General features: G+C 30.6%; 2 protein-coding genes across 2 annotated transcripts; one reads left to right on the top strand and one right to left on the bottom strand.

Moving 5' to 3' along the window:
- The first annotated feature begins 1075 nt into the window (after nucleotides 1–1075).
- Nucleotides 1076–5798, top strand: LOC118048100 (oligouridylate-binding protein 1). Its single transcript, XM_035057646.2, has 12 exons — nucleotides 1076–1329; nucleotides 2020–2081; nucleotides 2390–2492; nucleotides 2664–2740; nucleotides 2817–2878; nucleotides 2974–3061; nucleotides 3168–3243; nucleotides 3352–3382; nucleotides 3746–3862; nucleotides 4326–4411; nucleotides 4878–5051; nucleotides 5367–5798. The coding sequence occupies exons 1-12, from the start codon at nucleotides 1255–1257 to the stop codon at nucleotides 5652–5654; spliced, it is 1239 nt and encodes a 412-aa protein (XP_034913537.1). The 5' UTR covers nucleotides 1076–1254; the 3' UTR covers nucleotides 5655–5798.
- A 1687-nt stretch (nucleotides 5799–7485) lies between these two features.
- LOC118048101 (FCS-Like Zinc finger 13) lies at nucleotides 7486–8762 on the bottom strand. The gene is made up of 2 exons (XM_035057647.2): nucleotides 8051–8762; nucleotides 7486–7921 (listed from the first exon to the last, which is right to left on the bottom strand). The coding sequence occupies exons 1-2, from the start codon at nucleotides 8638–8640 to the stop codon at nucleotides 7762–7764; spliced, it is 750 nt and encodes a 249-aa protein (XP_034913538.1). The 5' UTR covers nucleotides 8641–8762; the 3' UTR covers nucleotides 7486–7761.
- Between the last annotated feature and the right edge of the window lie 10333 nt (nucleotides 8763–19095).

The following is a 19095-nucleotide window of genomic DNA, read 5'->3' as shown; positions in this document are numbered from 1 at the left end:
CTATAAAACATCATATCTCTCTCTCTCAAGCTCGAGAGCCAAAATAAAAGAAAAATGAAGTTTTGAACTTAATCATGTAATTTCAAAACTAAAGGCAACACAAATTTTTTTTTGACTAAAAAAGAGAGCATAGAGGCATTGCCAAATAATTTCTTTTAAAGGATCTTCAAATATTTCACAAATATAATGTTAGTCCTCTCATTTTCAACCTTGATCAAGAAAAAATAGCGAGATGGGTTTTATGATTAATATAATTACATAAAAATAAATTATCAACTTCAAATCCTAAACCACCTAACATTAAAAGATTTAATTGAAAAGGAAAAAAAGATTGATGATTGAAGGGAGAGAAAAAAAAAAGGCTAGAATTGATATTTTTTTCATAAAAAATAAAAGGAAAGGTATTTTTCATTTCCTTCAATTTTGGTCCCTCACTTTTAATTCATTGGAAACAACCAAATCTAATTTTTTATCATGAAATTAAACACCAACCCAATAACATTTGCTTCTTGAGACCTTAATAACCATATAAAATAAATAAAAATAAAATATCAACTTTAAATTCCAATCAACACATCATTAAATAATAAAATTAAAAAAAAAGTGATAACAAAGAAAAGAAATTAAAAAAAATTATTACAATCCATAATGAATTGTCTCACAATCCAAAATGGACATCTACTTCTTTTATTTATTTATTTTAATTTTTAACTTAATTTAAATTTAATTTAAATTAATATATAATATGTGGCATATCAGGAGGTCGAATTGGGTGCGTGACGTACAGAACAGAACCAAACAACGGAAATGGATTCTTTTATTTATTTATTTTCATTTTTTTTACTTAATTTTAATTTAATTTAAATTAATATATAATACATGGCACATCAGCAGGTCCAATTGGGTGCATTACGTACATAATAGAACCAAACAACGTAAATGGATAACACCAAGCCTTTCCATGTACTGAAGAGCACATGATAACTTCTCACCAAATTAACTTGTCGTTTTTAGTATTTATTTTTTAATTTTATTTATTTACAGTATAAAGCAGCAGCAACAAAAATGATGAAACTTGGCTCCATATCACTTATCACTCCCTCTCGTTTTCTTTGATCTTTCCCCTCTCTCTCTCGAGGGTTTTTTCTTTTTCTTTTCTTTCTTTTTTCTTTTTCTTTTTCTTTTTTTTTAATTTCCTTTTTTTTTTCTTTTAATTTCGAAACCCTAGCTCTTAATTTTATTTTTGATTGGAAGATGATGCAACAGCAGAGGCTAAAACAACAGGCCATGATGCAGTATCTTCATCCTGCTCTCCTAGCTGCTCCTCAGGTTTGTTTTTCTCTGTTTTGTTTTTCTTTTCCTTTTGATTTATTAGGGTTTTTTTTAAAGCTACTGATTTTCTATGTGATCGAAGTTAAAGCCTTTTATTTTAGTTAGTTAATACTGATGTTTGTTTTGTTTTTTTATTTTGACTTTTTAGTGCTTGAGGTATATTATTGCTGAAAAGAAAATGGTTTCAGTGTGTGAAAAATATTAATTGACGTGTGTGTCTTCACAAAAAAATTATCATATAAATAATTGTAATTTATTGTTTTATCAAATGCTTAAACGGGTATGTTATGTTATTTGGAAGAGGGCTTTAAAATTTTAATTTTTTTTTTACTTTGCTTATATTTGAGTGAGCGGAGGGCTGGTGGACGTTTGGTCATGATAATAGTGTGATTGAATGGAGGAACTAATGAATTTAGCATCTTTTTTTATAGTGCACATAATAAGCATAGGAATTTAGCTTTAAGCTTACTTTTTGGTGTTGACAATTTGATTTTTTAGTCACAAGTGGCCTTTTGGTACTGTAAGGAAGACGTGGAACTACTGAATTGAAACTTACTTTATTAGGTGCTGCATTCAGCTTCGGGGATGGTGTTTTTCGAAACATATATATTGAAAGTGTTGTGGAGTGTAGGTTTTTAAGTTTTAGGAGTTTTTGTTTTATTTTTTTTTTTATTTTATTTTTTGCAGATAGAGCCTATCTTGAGTGGAAATCTGCCTCCTGGCTTTGATTCAAGTACTTGCCGCAGTGTGTGAGTGTTGTAGCCATATTTTGTTTTTTAGCATACACTCAATTGTTGATGCTTGGCCTGGATAACTTTTCTACTTGAAAACCTGACAATTAGAACTACTATTTCCTTTCTATATTTTCCCTTTTTATGTGTCAATCTGTGTGTTAGTGTTACTCTGTGGTCTCAACGCACTGGTACTTCATCCTCTGGTCCTGCCTGCACTATGTGACAGGCTTTGCGTTTTTACTTTTTGCCAGATTCTATTTATTCGGTATTTCAATGGTGTATTGGTTATTAATAGGACTTTTGTTTTTCATGGGAAACTGCAGGTATGTAGGAAACATCCACCCACAAGTTACAGATCCCCTTCTTCAAGAGGTTTTCTCAAACACAGGACCTATTGAAGGATGTAAGCTCATTCGGAAAGATAAGGTTAGGCTTAAGTTTCCAGCATAACTTGTTATCAAGCAATATTTGTCCAAAAGTTTTCTAGTCATTGTTGTTTTTTCTTGTCAGTTTTGTTTGATAGTGACTTCTTTGTTTCATTTGCCCCTTGATCTTTTTTTTTGGGTATTGATGTGGTGGCATCCTGTTTCTTTGCAGTCATCCTATGCCTTTGTGGATTACTTTGATCGCAGATCTGCCGCTCTTTCCATTGTGACCCTTAATGGAAGGCATCTGTAAGCTGGAAACAAACTAGGTTGTTTTTGGATTTTATCGTTAATATTTCTTTATATGTTCTTTGGCTGTTTGCAGGTTTGGGCAGCCTATTAAAGTTAACTGGGCTTATGCTAGTAGTCAGAGAGAGGATACATCAGGTTTATGCATGCATCAGTTGTACTATTGTTTCTTACTGTTTTTGGTTTCATTGGCTAGGATATAACTAATGTTATTTGTTCCATGCGACATGCAGGTCATTATAATATCTTTGTTGGTGATCTTAGCCCTGAAGTTACAGATGCTACATTGTATGCATGTTTCTCTGCATATACTAGTTGCTCGTAAGTTCCTTTCTACTCTCAACTTTTGATGAACAGTTTCAGATCATCTTGAGTTCTAAGTTGAATCTGAGACTAATTTGACATGCATACTGGTACTCGGTTACAGTGATGCAAGGGTTATGTGGGACCAGAAGACTGGTCGTTCTAGAGGATTTGGATTTGTTTCTTTCAGGAATCAGCAGGTATCAAATTGTTTTACTTGAATTTTTTGGCTACTCCCTTTCCTGCATAAATTGTGTTCATTCAATTGGTTTATGTCATAACTTTTATTTGTACTTTATTTTGTTCAGGAGGCTCAAAATGCAATTAATGACTTAAATGGTACGTGTTTCTTTGTCGTGATATGGTTTCCTTTATATTTGTGTTCTTAATCAGTTTGTATTTTGTTGAGATATATTAGCCCAACATTGCTAGATTAAGGACTTGTTTTGTGTGCCATTTCTTGGCTGTTTTATTAACTATAATTAGCAGAATTACTCTATCTCTACTTGCCCATGCATTGGCGTATCTGTTATTGAGCACCTGGTTTGTCTACTCTGCTGTCATGAATTACTTTTGAAAAATTGGAAAGTTAAGTGCTCCTTAGATTTAGAAAATCATTGTTTGCGTGTCAAAGTTTTCCTGTCGGATTCATTTCACTACTAAGGAGTTGTATAATGATGTTCTGACTTGATGTTGTTGCAGGAAAGTGGCTTGGGAGCAGACAAATTCGGTGTAATTGGGCCACCAAAGGTGCCAATACTAATGAAGACAAGCCAAGTACTGATGCCAAAAGTGTAGATCTAACAAATGGAACATCAGGTGAGCTATTGAATTGAACCTGTGGTTGAATATCAACTTGTAAATTTACTGTCGTGAAGTCCCTCTCAACTTCATTGTTTATATAACTATTCTTTGGAAGCCAAAATTTAAGCAATTGGCATTTAGCTGAATTGTCTTTTTATTTTTTGGGCCAGATGATTTGTCTGTTTTGGCTAAAGGATTGCTAATTTGGTCTTCAACTTCTCTTCACAATGATTTCCAGCAAAAAAAGAAAAAATGGTTTTGTGTGTGGTGTACAGAATCTGTTGTCTTGTATACATGTTAGATGAATGATTCAGATGCATATCGGTATCCAAACCTGCCATAGAATTCTTTCTTTAGGTTCAGTTTATATGTTAATGTTCTTGCTGGAGGTGTTGTATCATATAAGCTTGAAATGCTGAAGTTACATATGCATCTTCTTACCATGTTATAGCTTAAATGGTTATTTTCTTCTATGCAGAAGATGGTCAGGAAAGGAATAATGATGATGCTCCAGAGAACAATCCTCAGTATACCACAGTTTATGTTGGCAATCTTGCTCCTGAGGCAATAACTTACCTGTGATTTAATCATTATCCTATTCAATCTTTATGTAGTTGGCATGATGCACTTTTACTATGGATTATCCTTGCTGTCTTTTGAAAAAAGAAGGTTAAATTTTAGTGCGCACACCATTGCATGTTTATCAGATTATGATTATATTTCCTATACTATGTCACATTGCATACCCTTGCTGAGTTTACCATATTATTATTAAACACTGTTATGATACTCACTGACTTGTGAGTTAATTAAAACTTTTTACATGGGATCTTCATTTTTATTATCATATAAGAGACTCGGATTTGCTTGGACCAATAGATAGTTGATGCAGTAGGATGGAGGTGTGCACGTCTGGTTGGGATCTTATTGTTCCATTTGTGTGTCTATACATGATGTTCCTCTGGACAGAAGTTGATCAAAATGCTCTAGGACTGCCTCCTCTGATTGGTGTCTAACAAATGACTTGCAGGTTACTTCTGTTGATCTACATCGGCATTTCCATTTGCTTGGTGCTGGAACTATTGAAGATGTTCGGGTGCAACGTGACAAAGGTTTTGGGTTTGTGAGATACAGCACCCATGCTGAAGCAGCTCTGGCTATTCAGATGGGAAACGCTCGAATTGTGTATGGAAAACCAATTAAGGTATATTCATATGATGGCCTTTTTTTTTTATTGATGTGGGATTTTGTTTTCCCTTTTTTTATGTTCAAGATCTTTTTTTATTGATTAGGTTCTGAATAAGTAGTTTTGATTACTACAGAAAGCCAATGCTTGTTTTCCATGACCTGTATCACATGTCATTTTGCTGTCTTTTTCCTTTATTGAACTTTTCCCAGGAAAGAAAATATCATATGTATCCAAATGTGGCATGCTTAGAGCTGTGTTAGCAGCAGTTATGCAAATGTTTTGAGCTTGATGTCAAAAATGGTTTAATTGTATGATATCTTGATGTTGCAGTGTTCATGGGGTAGCAAGCCCACTCCACCAGGGACAAGCTCTACCCCTCTTCCCCCACCAGCTGCCGGACATATGCCAAGCCTTTCAGCTACTGAACTTGCAGTTGCAGCCTACGAACAGCAGATGGCATTGAGCAAATACGGTGCACCGGCCCTTATGCATCCACAGGGTCATCATGCCCTTAAGCAGGCAGTCATGGGAATGGGTACTGTTGGAAGTAGCCAGGCAATTTATGATGGTGGGTTCCAGAACGCTGCAGCAACACAGCAGCTAATGTACTACCACTAATGTTGTATGGAAACTCCCTTATAGCTTGGCAGGGAGAAATAAGTGGTTGAAATACTTAGAATTGAGTTGCTCAAGATATTTTACTCCTCTGGAGGGTTGCTGTATCATGTTAAATATTTTGCATTGTGGTAAGAACCCTGTTTTTCAACATTTTTTTTTTAAATTATTTTTAATATATTTATAATTGTTTTTGATGCCTTAATAATAAAAATGAATTTTAAAAAATAAAAAAATATATTATTTTAATATATTTTAAAATAAAATATATTTTAAAAAATAATTGTTATCTAAACAACTTCTATATTGAAAGATAGATAGATGATAATTTTAATCATTTTAATTTTAATCAATTCAGTACAATAGTACAAATAGATTGGCTACTGGGCATAAAGCATGGTATAGACATTTACTGGGCATATAATTGATTTTTACTATGGATATGGACTCGCAGAGTAAAATTATTATTTTACTTTTGTTTGGCAAACTCAAAGCCTGAGTTTAGGGGATGAAAATTCTTTTCATAGTAATCATTACTTATTATAGAAAAGGAGTGGGATAATGGGTATTTTTATATTTTTTATTTACAGTGTAATTACTCAATCATCTATAAGGGAAAAAACAAAGGTGATCCTCCAGTTGGAGGCTTTTTGGGTCTGTCATGTCAAGTGACATTGATGCCTCTAAAATACAAATCTTTTTTACCTCTGAATACAATGAAACTTTCGTTATTTTGTTAATTTTTTTTAATTCTTATATGGATTAGGGACAATTAAGTTTTTAAAAATATATAAAATAATACAAGTGGGTGTTGCTAGTGCCTTATAATCAAATTATATTTTATATAGATGTTGTGAGTTGCATTTTTATTTGTCAAATTAATTGAATCATGTTAAGATAATTTTTATATTATTTAGTTTTAAATTTAAATTAGATAAAAAATAGAGGTTTTAAAATCAACTTATAAAATTATATTTAATAACTACTATATAATTATTTATAACCTAATGTTTTTATATTAAAAAATTATAATTCAAGTTATAGTACAGAGTGGCTATAAAAACTAGTATATTCTAGAATGGATTTGCATGATCTCACCCATTTCTTTTGGTTTTGTTTATTTTAAGAAAGTTTTGATTATTTTTGTGTTTTAAAAATATTTAATTTTTATTTTATTTTAAATTAATATTTGTTTTTGATATTTTTAGATTATTTTAATAATTAATGTTATAAATATTTTTTTTAAAATAAAAAAATATTATTTTAATATATTTATAAATAAAATATATTTTAAAAAACAATTTATATATCTTGTATTTTGATATGACAAGCATTGAGCTGTTTAACACTTCAACTTTAACTTTAACTTGGTAATATCTGTTTCAAAAGTCTCGAATCATTGCAGAGGTGCTGAGCTTGCCACATCACTCTTGGAACCTGTCATCAATCAGTGATCAGTCTTTGATATAATGGACACGGAGAGTTACTGCCTTCTCTTGGTTTCTTATCTGGCCTCCTTCAAGTTCTAAAATGGATCGTCCTTTCAGTAATGGCGAGATTCATCAAAATTTAAAAAATAACTATGCATAAAACGTAGTAAAAAAACGCAACACAGTACCAAGCTGTCTGTTGTTGTATTAAAAATCTCCATTCTCGCCCCCAATAAAACTGTTACTCTATCCTATGGGTACAGCCTGCAGTGGAGACTTGGGATTTCGACTGCAGATCATGTTTAAACCCTGGAAAGGATTAGAGATTTGTACTTGAAGTTTAAACCCAGAAAAAAAAAGGGATGAAATTTAGGGGGGAGAGGGGGAGAGAGAGAGAGCTACCCTTCAAGAACTCAAAAGTTTTCGTTGATCTAAAAAAGGGATAAAAATAAAATTGTTGCCTGAACATGGCTTGATGATTATTATAGTCATGTTGTGATGCAAAATTCGCTTTTCGAAAAAAATTTCTCAATACAACATAAACTGCATAGGCCTATATCCCACAATTTTCTTTCGCTATGCTTGCTCTAATATTATATTCGATATCGAGCTGATAAGATGTCATATTGTATTAGCGTATTGCCGTGTAAAATTGGAAGTTCAGGACTGCGATGTTTATCCTAAATTGCAAGAATCCCAGTTGAGAAGATGGGGCTTGTTTTGAAAGGCGAGCTTGAAACATCTGCAGATCTCGCAACTTCCGATCTGCACTGTTCTTTGCGCTCGTCCATCATTATTTGACTCGATCGACACTCCACGCTGCAGAATCCTTTCTCCCCCCTGTAAACAGGTAAGAACACAAATGATTAATTTCATGCTTCAATTCCAGTCTTGAAACCCATGTCAAGAACACACCTGCAAATAACTTGTAAAGAAAACTCCAAGGAGCCGGAAGAAAAATTGATTTACCTGTAGATGTAGATGTCTCTGCCGTAGAGTTTTTTCCTGCACAGGTGGCATGAACTCAGAAAATCTGAAGTGGGATATACGGGAACATCCTCGGCAACTCCGGCAGGAGATCGCTTAGGAACAGAAGTACATCCCATGTTCTCACATCTTCTGTCATGCCCTCGTTTTCCACGTTCACCTCCATCATAGTAAACCTTCGTGAAGGATTGATTAGGAGCATGGATTGTGACGTATGTATAGTCTTCCAAGCTCTTCATATCGATTTCCTCAAAACCACAGTTAAGTATCTCACAATCTTTACCTGAATTAACTGGAATTGGATTTGATCTATTCAAATTTGACCTGCAAACAGCATACTTAGCCAAAACTTCATGCCCCACATCAGTATTAGAGGGCTTGTCAAGGGCTGCAACAATACCTAATCCAACCCCACCGAGATCATGATAATTCTTTAGACCTTTAGGTGACTGGTTTATGTAGTCCAGTGGACTTCTAGGACTGGTGTTAGCATCCATGAACTTGGCTCGGGTGCCTGAGACCAATAGTTCCGACAGTCTTCCGATCATAGGATTTGTTCTCTTGCCTACCATCGTTAAGATTTATGTAAAATCTTTAAGAAAAAAGATTTAGATGTTGGGGTGGTTTATAAAGGAAAAGGAAAACCACCACAAATGATTTGATTTGATATCTTAGGCAAGTAGGCCTAGCTAAGAGTTCTCTCTTTCCAATTTATTTTATTATTATGGAGTAGGTGGACCTGGGGCCATGCTTTTTTGGAATTATATAATAATGATGATAATTTTGATTGTTTGCCAGGAAAGATCGACCCAACCAGTGACTTATTTCCCACTTTTATTTTCGTTTTCTAGTTTAATAATAGAGATATTTTAAAATTATTTTGAATTCAACAATATATCTCTCGTCTAAGAAGTTCGTTTTATTTTTATTTTTTTAAATAATTATTTTTATTTTTTTTAAATTATTTTAATATACTGATATAAAAAAATAATTTTTTTAAGAATAAAAAAATAAATTTTAATATATTTTTAAATAAAAAAATCTTTAAAAAAAACCCACTAGGTTACCCACAAATACACTTGTCAGGTGGGACCCATTACAAAGCATGAACTGATCTAATGATTGAGACTTCATCTTGGGATCTAGCCCTCCAAAAAAAGATTCCAAGAAAAGTGAATTCATCACATCACTGTCTGGGTCTCGGGGACGTGTCGAAATCTTAAGGGAGAAAAGGGATGGGCAATTATTACAAACACCACCAACGGGCCCACTGATTGGAGGCCAGCGTTTTTGGCATCACGAAGAGAAGGTGGTTTTCTTTTTCCTTTCTTCTTTCCGCTTGGAATTACCCTCTCCCGCGTTCCTCTCTATATTGAAAATTCTGATATTTTTCTTTTTCACGATTTTAAGTTATTAATTAAATTGAAAAAAAATATATTTAAATTTATCTGTTTGGATATTTTTGTTTGAATGCTTAGAGGGATGGATTTCGCCAAAACCGTGTGCTTGGATATACCGTGTAGTGGTGGCAGATTCCAATAGAAAAGGAATAGAAAAGAGCAATCAAGATCATAATTTTTTTGTTCACTAGAGAATAAAGATCTCACACCTTTTTAGTCCACTAATTGGAGAAAAAAAGAGCATAATCTCTTGTAGATATTAAGGTACCAATTTTTGTTTTAATTATATATAAAAATTGTAGCAATTTGTTTTCTTGAGAAAGTTATTTTAACTCTAAACTTCGACATTTAACATGGTTTCAAAGTCATGGAAGATGGAACGAAAATCTTCATTTATTTCCCTAAGACAGAGGACGAAGAAAATTGAGGATGATTAGAAGAGCTTCGTCTATTAAATAATATTCGTTTGTATAAAAAAAAGTGATCAACCACGAGATTTTAAGTGCAAGGGAATAACTAGAAGGTTTAATCACTCAACAAATTAAATTATTCCACATTTAAAAGATATATATTAAATTTTTAAGTTGAAATATTTAAATAATTTTTTTTTATTCCACATGAAAAAATATAAGTTTTTCCTGTGAACTTAAAATATACTTAAGCAAAAACTCTAATGTCTTTTTGTAGCTTCTCATGTTCTTACCTTTCTCAACATCCTTATCAATAGAAGTGTCTTATGTAAGAATGATTATACCTCCATCACAACCCTATGCCTACCCTTTTTATAAGTTAGAAGGGATGGTAAGGTAGACACAACCATGTGTACCAACTAGTAGTGTTTTTTTTTTTTTTTTTGAGAGATTTTGTTTATTAGACTTTAAACCTGTCTATTCTTGATCTGAGAGCTACCTACACATAAATGGAAAACACAAAAAACATGACTTACCCATAAACAATATTTGCAATAAAAATAAATATAACTTGCTAATTTTTTTCATAACACAGGCCTTCATCTTTCCATGATAAATTAATTTGAGTACTAAAAAAAGAATAATATTTCTTGTTGTGCTTTGTTAAGAGGTGAGTGACGAACCTTTTCTTTTCCACTTAGTTATCTTATGCTTAGTCTTGGTATTTAGTATTAGGCCTAATTCTAATTCTAATTCATTTGTTTCAAAGTAAAGACACCAACGAGGCATAACGCTACACTTTATTTTTCTTAGTAGGAAAAAGTTATGATAAAATACATTTTTTTAACTTGATGAAATAGGCAGAATGACTACCTCGCCAAATATATGTTTTACATCTTCTATGCAAAAATATTGGGTTCTTATAAGGTCTTATTGATTGTTGCTAATATGGACCTAAGAATCTCTTAATAAGAGTGCTAACCCTTTTCATAACCTAAAAAGTAAGAAGATCAGATATGTGAAACCTAGAGTTAGCTAATTTCTCCCTGAAATGCATTGAGCATAATAGCTAACCAGACATCTAGGGCGTAAAGTGACTATTTTCAGTGCGAGTCATGAGGAGTGGTAACAAATCTAAGGCAAACTTTTGAAACCATACATTCATTGGGGTCGATCAACCCAATTAGATTCAGAATGAGATAAGATATAATCGAACCCATTCCGGGGAGAAATTACTGGGTACATCCCCTAATGATTTTACACTCTAATAGTGATGTATTACATATGTGAGTTGTGGTTATATCTCTATTTTTTTTTAATAAAAAATCACAATTTCAACTCTAAATTAAAAATTCTAACTTGTGGGCATTTTTTCTTTATCTTCAATTTTAAGGTGAAAAAAGCGTTTTAAAGAGAAAGTCCTCAATTGAAAAATTGGTCTCCTTTTTTTATTTTTTATTTTTTTATGAGAGTTACAAATACAAAAACTATTTATTTGGATTGTTATGATATTTGAATGAGTTTTTTGCATATAAATTCTTTACTACGGATATCTAAGTATTTGTTTTAATATAAGTAAAATACCTTAACAATGACACTTTAAGAGTTTCAAATATTCTAAGGGAATTGGTTAATCCGTTATATTTATGATTTTTAAAAAAAAATTATATTGCTTATTTTATTAGGTATAATTTGCATGACGTTGTTTTCTTGGTGGAGATTTCAACAAAAAACCCATTCGAGATTATTATTATTCCAAAAATTCTATTGTGAATATTGAAATATTGAACTTTATTGATAAATCCATAAACAAAAATCATATTGGGCAATTTTACTTATGCATATAGCAATCAGCTTGCTCTATAACTCAATTACTTTGGTATCGCCAACACAAATACTAATGAACTATACTAGGATCATTAATTACATTTATTTTTTTTTAAAAAAAAATATCATCTTTGTCAAAGTTTCAGATTTGTAACTTATTTTGGAATACATTAAAGGTAAAAGCTTTGCATTTTTTATTCTTCTTGGCATCATCTCCAAAATTTCATGACCTTATGATTTTGTCAATCTTTCATCCATATTTGGCTTGCTTATTATACAATTCAAGAAAATTACAAGGGATGATTCAAAGTTATAAAATTTACAAAGCGAGCTAACTAACCTAGATTGGTCTTAAAAAGGAGTCATTTAATGCTCGGGTCACATGCCATAAGAGGTGGTCTAAGTTACTAGGTGTAAAAAGTATGGAATGAAAAATTCTATTGGACTAACCATCACAACCAAATACGCTTTTTTCATGGATTGAGGTTTTCTTGAGTGCTCATTAAGATAAAGTCTATCATTGCATAAATTTTTCTCATTCTAAACAAAAAAAATAAATGTGTACAAAGTATAGTGATTTGAGTGCATGAGCATTTCTTAATATCCACTATAAATAAGTAGAAAACATAAAGGATATATATATATATATATATATAATATATATATAAAAATATATATATTAAAAAATAATTACAATAAATATACACATGAGCATACCAAATAATCAACCAGGTTAGGGACCATTTTTTAACCTAGTAATTAAATATAATTTTTATAAATTAAGATTAACAAAATTAGTAATAAGCAAACAAAAAATGATATATACAATAAATAGAATCCAATCTTAAGATAAAAAAAAGGTATAGAAATAAAAATAAAGAAATATAAACACAAAAACACAATAGAAAATTAACATATTTAAAGTTTAGGCAAATTGACATAAAGGTGTGACTCTTAAAATTGGTCTTTAAGTTAAACAAAAATAGAGTAACTAATTAGGTAGATATTTTAGGAATAGTTTTTTTTTTTCCAGGTATAATTAGCCTCTTACCTAAGACTTTTGCAAGATAAATCTTAGATGTCCTAGTTTACCTCTAAAATAGGTGGAGAATCGTTTATATCTTATTTATAGTCCTTTTATATTGTTGTTTTGATATGCCATTTATTTCGTATTTTTTTACATCATAACAAGATGAAAAAAACAATCATAAAGAAAAAATTAAAAATTTGATCAATATATAAAGTGATTAGCTCAAAGTGTAGTATTTCACAGAGTGACATCCTTAAAAGAAAGACAAATATATGCTTCAGGAAATGCAAAAAAAATTATATTATTATAGCGATGCAAACAGATCTCTAAAATGTCTATCGAGGTATTTTGAAAAAAAACAAATTTGAAAGTCACCATATAGTTGTTGAAGAAGAGTAAGAATGTTAAAGTAGCACTAGTTTTCTAAAGATTGAAGCAATTTTCCTTTCAGGTATCCTCGATTTGGGCTTCCTTAGGAATTCTAAGGTCTCAAATATTATTAAGGAGGCACTTAGGCTTTTTCCTTGATAATTAGGAGTTCAGCCTATTTAGGAACTCTGTTCATTTTCCATCCAAGATTGCATTGCTAGATCACTATGTTTGAAGTCATTCATTAGGGATATTTTTCTATCGACTTTAGCATGTGCGGTTCTTGAAGACATGAGAACCTACAATTCATATATTACTCATATAATTTTCCAAGTCATATCATGAGATACCTTATTTATCCTATTGCTTGCTTATATAGATCACCTTCACATCATGGATAGACTCCATGCTTATTAATATTAGCTCCTCGATATATATATTATATAGTATATATATATATATATAATATATAAATATTATATATATATATATATATATAAGTTACATGTTGAGATATGTGACCATCTATTCTTTCAGTGTTCTTATCCTGCTCAATTTAGGGCTTATCACAAAGCAAGATCCTTGTGAGTTGGCCTTCTTATTGATATAATGACCTTTGCTTTAGTGAGCATACACGCACTATATACAAAAGGAGTTTTAATACTCATAACTTGTTTGGTTAGTCCTCTCTCAGCCATGTTTACGTCATCTTAGTATGAGAGAAATAATCAGGTTTTTCACTAGGCTTATCGACTTCACTATGTTTGTTAAATGAGATCTTTGAGCTTTATTCGGTCCTAATGGTTGAGTTAGAATCCAAAAATATTAAGATTCTAGCTACTCTAAGATCTATATTGGCATCTTTGTATAGAGTTATGAGGTTACCTTTGCTTCTGCTGTTTTTGAGTTCCTTTTGAATGGCTATGTTTTTGCAAAAACCAGTTGATCGGGTTTCTCTTGACTTTCTATAAAAACCGATTGACAGGTTTCTTAGTTTTTTTCTTTTGCATTTTTTGTATAACTAGTTAACTGAATTTCTAATATTTCTATAAACCAGTTGACATGCTTTTTAACTATTGTTTAGTTAGTAATTTGTTTTCAAAAGATTTTTGAGTTTTCGCTCTTTTAGCTTTTGCTTTTTTCTTGTCTGGCCATAAGTCATTGGATCTGGGTTAATAGGATAATGTTTACTCCTTAGGAATATGATCCTTCCCTCTATCCACTCTACCCGTATTTCTTTATATAGTTTTTCCATTTTATACAATTTACACTTATTGCCATAAACAGAAGTTGGTTATGTCTTAAATGAAGATTAGAAATCAACCCTTACCATTTATATTTACAAATAAAAAGATTACTTTGTCATGTTTTTTTTTCTCTAAATTTTTTTCATATAAGCCCCATTTAACTATCAAAATTATTTTACTATTCAAGTTTATTTATTTGGTGAAATGAATGATTGTTGAATAACATCAACCCTAGATAAAGGGAGTAATTTGGCAACTTAACGAAATTCTGGAATGTAAGGTAAAGTGATATGAAACTAGTGTTATACAAATCTACTTTGGTTATAATATCATGATAAGGTCTACATCAAAATCCTTGAAAACAATGAGATAGTCAGTATGACCTAACTGTAAAATCCAAGATCAATAAAAAATGATGTTAACTTGTAACTTGTCGACTTCATTATTAAGCTTAGTTTAAAGGTTAAAAAATGTCATGTATAGGTCTAATGTCAGGGTCTCTAAAATTTAGAAAACAGTTGACTTAAACTGTTAAGAAACCTAAGCTTAATTAAAACATGACACTAACTGATTTGCAGAACTCATCAACTTATTTTCGTATTCTCCTTTAAATAAATATTTTACATGACATATGCATACATAATATGTGTGGAAGTGACAATTTACAAAATAAAACTAATGTGAATACAAAGATAATAAAAATAAAATAAAAATCAATGAGTGAAATAAGGTTAACCTACTTCCTAAAATTTACACACATGCATCTGTAAAAAGGTGAAAGCATTGTGGTTTTGCCAAAATTGAAAGCTAATGTTGAATACCAAGTGTCAATAAAATAAAATACATAGGGGTGAATAAATACCATCCCATGAATAATGAAATGTAATTTTTTTTTTTTTTTTGCATTTTGAATAATACCTACTTCCATAAATGAATTTTTTACATGCACATGCGTACATAAAAATGAGAACACTCAACTTACTAAACGAAGATAATGTTGAATGTAATCAATCAAAATAAATAAAAATAATAGATGAATAATAAATAATCATGCATGAATAGTTTAAATGTTCTTTATTTTTCATTTTAATAGTAAAACTACATCACAAAAAATAAATTTGTATTCTCTTCTCATCTTTTATAGAAGGGAGGGGCTTTTAGAAGCTCCACTAAATGGTCCCCAATTGGACAAATCCCATCTATACAAGTCGCTATTACTTTGTTAAAAAATCATGATTGCCTAGCCTCCTTCAACATTTTTTATAGCAATTGATCAGGGGTCTTTTCATTATGGAGATTGATGTTGATAGAGAAAGATGTTCAAGGAAAGATAGGTGTGTTTTGGATGTGTTAAAGAGGAGAAAATACAATCATTCAGAAGTGAGCAATAGGTTTGTGTGTGTAGAAAAAGAGGAAGATGATGTAAGGCTACACCAAAACAACATTGTTGTTGGCATACCTTTTTTTATTTGCATGCAATGGCATCATTTAACTTAAAAGGGAGTTTCTTTTTTTTTTTTTCAAATAGATCTCCCTCAAGTTTGTTGTGTTTTTCATTTTAGTCATTGGATTTTATATTTTTTATTTCTTGGCCATCACACTGTTTTTTCAAAATGCAATATTTTACATTCTTCTCATTCCTTTTGCTTTCTCTAGTTAGTTCATGGTTTCATATTTGTTTTTATTTTTTGCCAATTGTATCCATTTTTTTTGTTATTTCTTTCAATTTTATCCCTACTTGCACATTTTTTTTTTATTTTCTTTATTTTTATTATTATTATTGTTCTTTTTTCTCTTGATTGCCCAAAAAAAACAAAAACATACAAAAATGAATGAAAAATAATAGCAGACTCGAAATAATAAAAATTTAGGAAAATAACTGAAAATCAGAGTAAAAGCATGAAATATATTTTTCTTTTGCAATTTTTGTTTCTTTTTAGGCAAGAATTTTTTCTCGTTTTAGTTTTTTTTTTTTCGATTAGAAATATAAGGATATAGTTTTGTGTGATTGTTGGTTTCTATAATATTGCTACTTATTTACTGTTAGGGTGTCCTTGGGGTATTTAATAAAAGGGCCAGCATGATGGGTTTTAAAACATATATTTTGCTTCTGAAAATGATGGAAAAACTCTCAAACTGTACTATTGTTACATAGACAAATTATGAAGAATCATTGAAGACTGAAGAAGAAGAAAGGTGAAGTCAAAAGTTCCAAAACAATCATTAAAGATGTGAGAAAAGTGAAGTTAAATATGAGCAATGAGGAGAATAATTTCTTAGGTTCTTGTAAATACCTTTTCTTTACAACCTGTTAAACAAAGCCCAGAAAAGAACTTTTCGTAGACTTATATCATAGCATATAAAGAGAGGACAATTATCATAACTCAATTTTGAACAAAAAAAAAAAGAGAGAGAAGAAAAGAAAAAAATCTTTCCTTGCCTAAAAGAAACAAAAATTACAAAAGAAAAATATATACATAGAAATTTTTTGGCTAAATATCAGTTATTTTTCTAAATTTATTATCTCGTTTTCAATCAAAATTATTTAACGACACCGTTAACAGTAAAAGTGAGTACATACATAGAAACCATTTATCAAAAAACCTTATCCTTATAATTTCTAATAAAAAAAATCATTTTATTTAGTAACTCGTACTTCACCACATTCGTTCAACAATTGAAGTTTATAAGGTCTTTCATGCTTAATGGTGTTTAGATTAACTTCTTAAACAAGTGTGCAGTAGTAACATTAGCACAACTCTCACTATCAATACCTATAATACATACCTTGTTATTTATGTGGCTTCTAGTATGGAAGATGTTTTTCCTTCTTTTCTTCATATCATTCTTCTTAATTTGAATATTCGTGATCTTCTAATCATCAAAGCCTCTCTATCAACTGCATACTCAACATCACGAAAATCATCCTTCCTATTTGTTCTCTTTATTAAACCAAAATAATCCCATGGTAGAACTCACCTATGTTCGAGGGTTCAATGCTGTCAAAACCTAGCATCATGTTCATGATCAAAATCCTTAACCTCTCCATCTTTATTTTTGTCTATATATTGATCTAAAGGTGAAATAGCTTGTTATCATAGCCTACTTGTAGAGCCTCTTATGGATGACCAATCTGAAGGCTAGCTACTCAATCTCAATCCAACCATTCCCATTATAACCACTCCAAATTCATTTTCATCAAACTCCAATTATTATTACAATAGTTAAATAACCCAATTCTTATTATTTTTATCCCTTGGTAGTGATGATCCACTTTTATTGACATCTTTAAGATTGAAAATCATGTTAGTAGTAAGGAAATATATATATCTGCACCCTGCCTTACAAGTTTTAACACTTAGTAGATATCATCCTCTCGTGTTTCACATAAATTTGGCTATTAACTATAATAAGCTCACCTTTTGCTTTTACTACCAATCTCAATTTTAGTTTCCTTAAGGAACTAATTTACAATAAATTAGAAAAATTAACCACTTAATAGCTCAATCCAAAATAATAGAAAAGTAATAAAAACATAAAAACTATCAATAAAAAATTATGAATATTGAAATGCAAATATAAAGTGAATTTATGCAAATTATGATTGATATAAAAAACAAAAAAATTATAAAAATAAAAGGACTAATAAATAAGAAAAAACTAACCCATCTAAGCAAAGATATTAATATATTTTTTTACCTAACTGGAACTATTAAGAAAGCAAATTAAATTGATACAAAACTAACTTATTATTAACTTTTTTATTTTATTTTTGAAGTACCCAACAAAATATACCTAACTAACCCTAAAAGTTAAGATATGATAAACAATATATGTATCCCAAGAATTAAAAAAAAAAATATAGATTTTGAGTTGTTTGAATCTAAGATTTTGTGGAAAAACCTTAATTTTACGGCCTAAACCTTACTTCTCGTCTTTGTGCATTACTTTATTCCTTTATTTTAAAAAAAAAATATTAGGCAATTAGATCACAATTAGTATGCTTTGTTTTAAGCTTTGCAGCAACTGGTTCTAAGAGTGATGATAGCTATGAAATAAAGCGAAACACTAAAAGATAAAGGGATTAAAATGATTTTTAAAGCCTTATTTTTGATACTAATTGATGCGAATCCCATGGATTTAAATATGAAAAAATCAATAGTCGAATCAACCCTTTTTAAAAAACCTAAATTCGGGCTTGTGATTGAGTTTGACACAACTATAACATATACCGAAATCATCATATTGAAAGAAATACATATATTTACAATAATGCATTGGTCACTATGTTTTCCTTAGTTTTTATTTTATTCATACATTGAAAACGTTTTTATAGACTTAATTTGATGTTCAATTTCCTTTAATAATGGCAATCTACTAGGAACTCATCAGGGAAAAATTATCCTCGTAACCATGCATAAAGAAACACAAACACTAGGAATACAAGTTCAAGTCCATTGGTGTTAAAATATATCTTCTTATACACAAGTCAAATCATTAATCATGTCAGAAAAAATAAACAATCTTAATCCACTTTGTTTTTTCTAATTGTCCTTTTAGAGGGATCTACTAGCAAAAAATGCAACTGAGGAGGCTGAAGATTTGATCATGAACATGATGCTAGGTTTTCAACAACATAGGACCTGCTAGACATGGGGAGTTCGGCCACATGATGGTTCTGGTAAGGTTTTTAAAGCGTGTGGAAATTTTAGCATTTAGGAAGTCTATCTTTTTTTTTTTTCTT

Source organism: Populus alba, chromosome 6 (genome assembly GCF_005239225.2).
Source record: "Populus alba chromosome 6, ASM523922v2, whole genome shotgun sequence".
NCBI classification, from domain to species: Eukaryota; Viridiplantae; Streptophyta; class Magnoliopsida; order Malpighiales; family Salicaceae; genus Populus; species Populus alba.
This window is presented reverse-complemented; position numbering and strand designations above follow the sequence as displayed.

Bases quoted from the DNA above. Each gene is read 5' to 3' on its own strand.
- LOC118048100 (XM_035057646.2), top strand. From the start codon at position 1,255: ATGATGCAACAGCAGAGGCTAAAACAACAGGCCATGATGCAGTATCTT. The intron at 1,330-2,019 runs GTTTGTTTTTCT...TATTTTTTGCAG, and splicing joins CTCTCCTAGCTGCTCCTCAG to ATAGAGCCTATCTTGAGTGG. The intron at 5,052-5,366 runs GTATATTCATAT...TTGATGTTGCAG, and splicing joins TGTATGGAAAACCAATTAAG to TGTTCATGGGGTAGCAAGCC.
- LOC118048101 (XM_035057647.2), bottom strand. From the start codon at position 8,640: ATGGTAGGCAAGAGAACAAATCCTATGATCGGAAGACTGTCGGAACTA. The intron at 7,922-8,050 runs GTAAATCAATTT...ACCTGTTTACAG, and splicing joins AGAGACATCTACATCTACAG to GGGGGAGAAAGGATTCTGCA.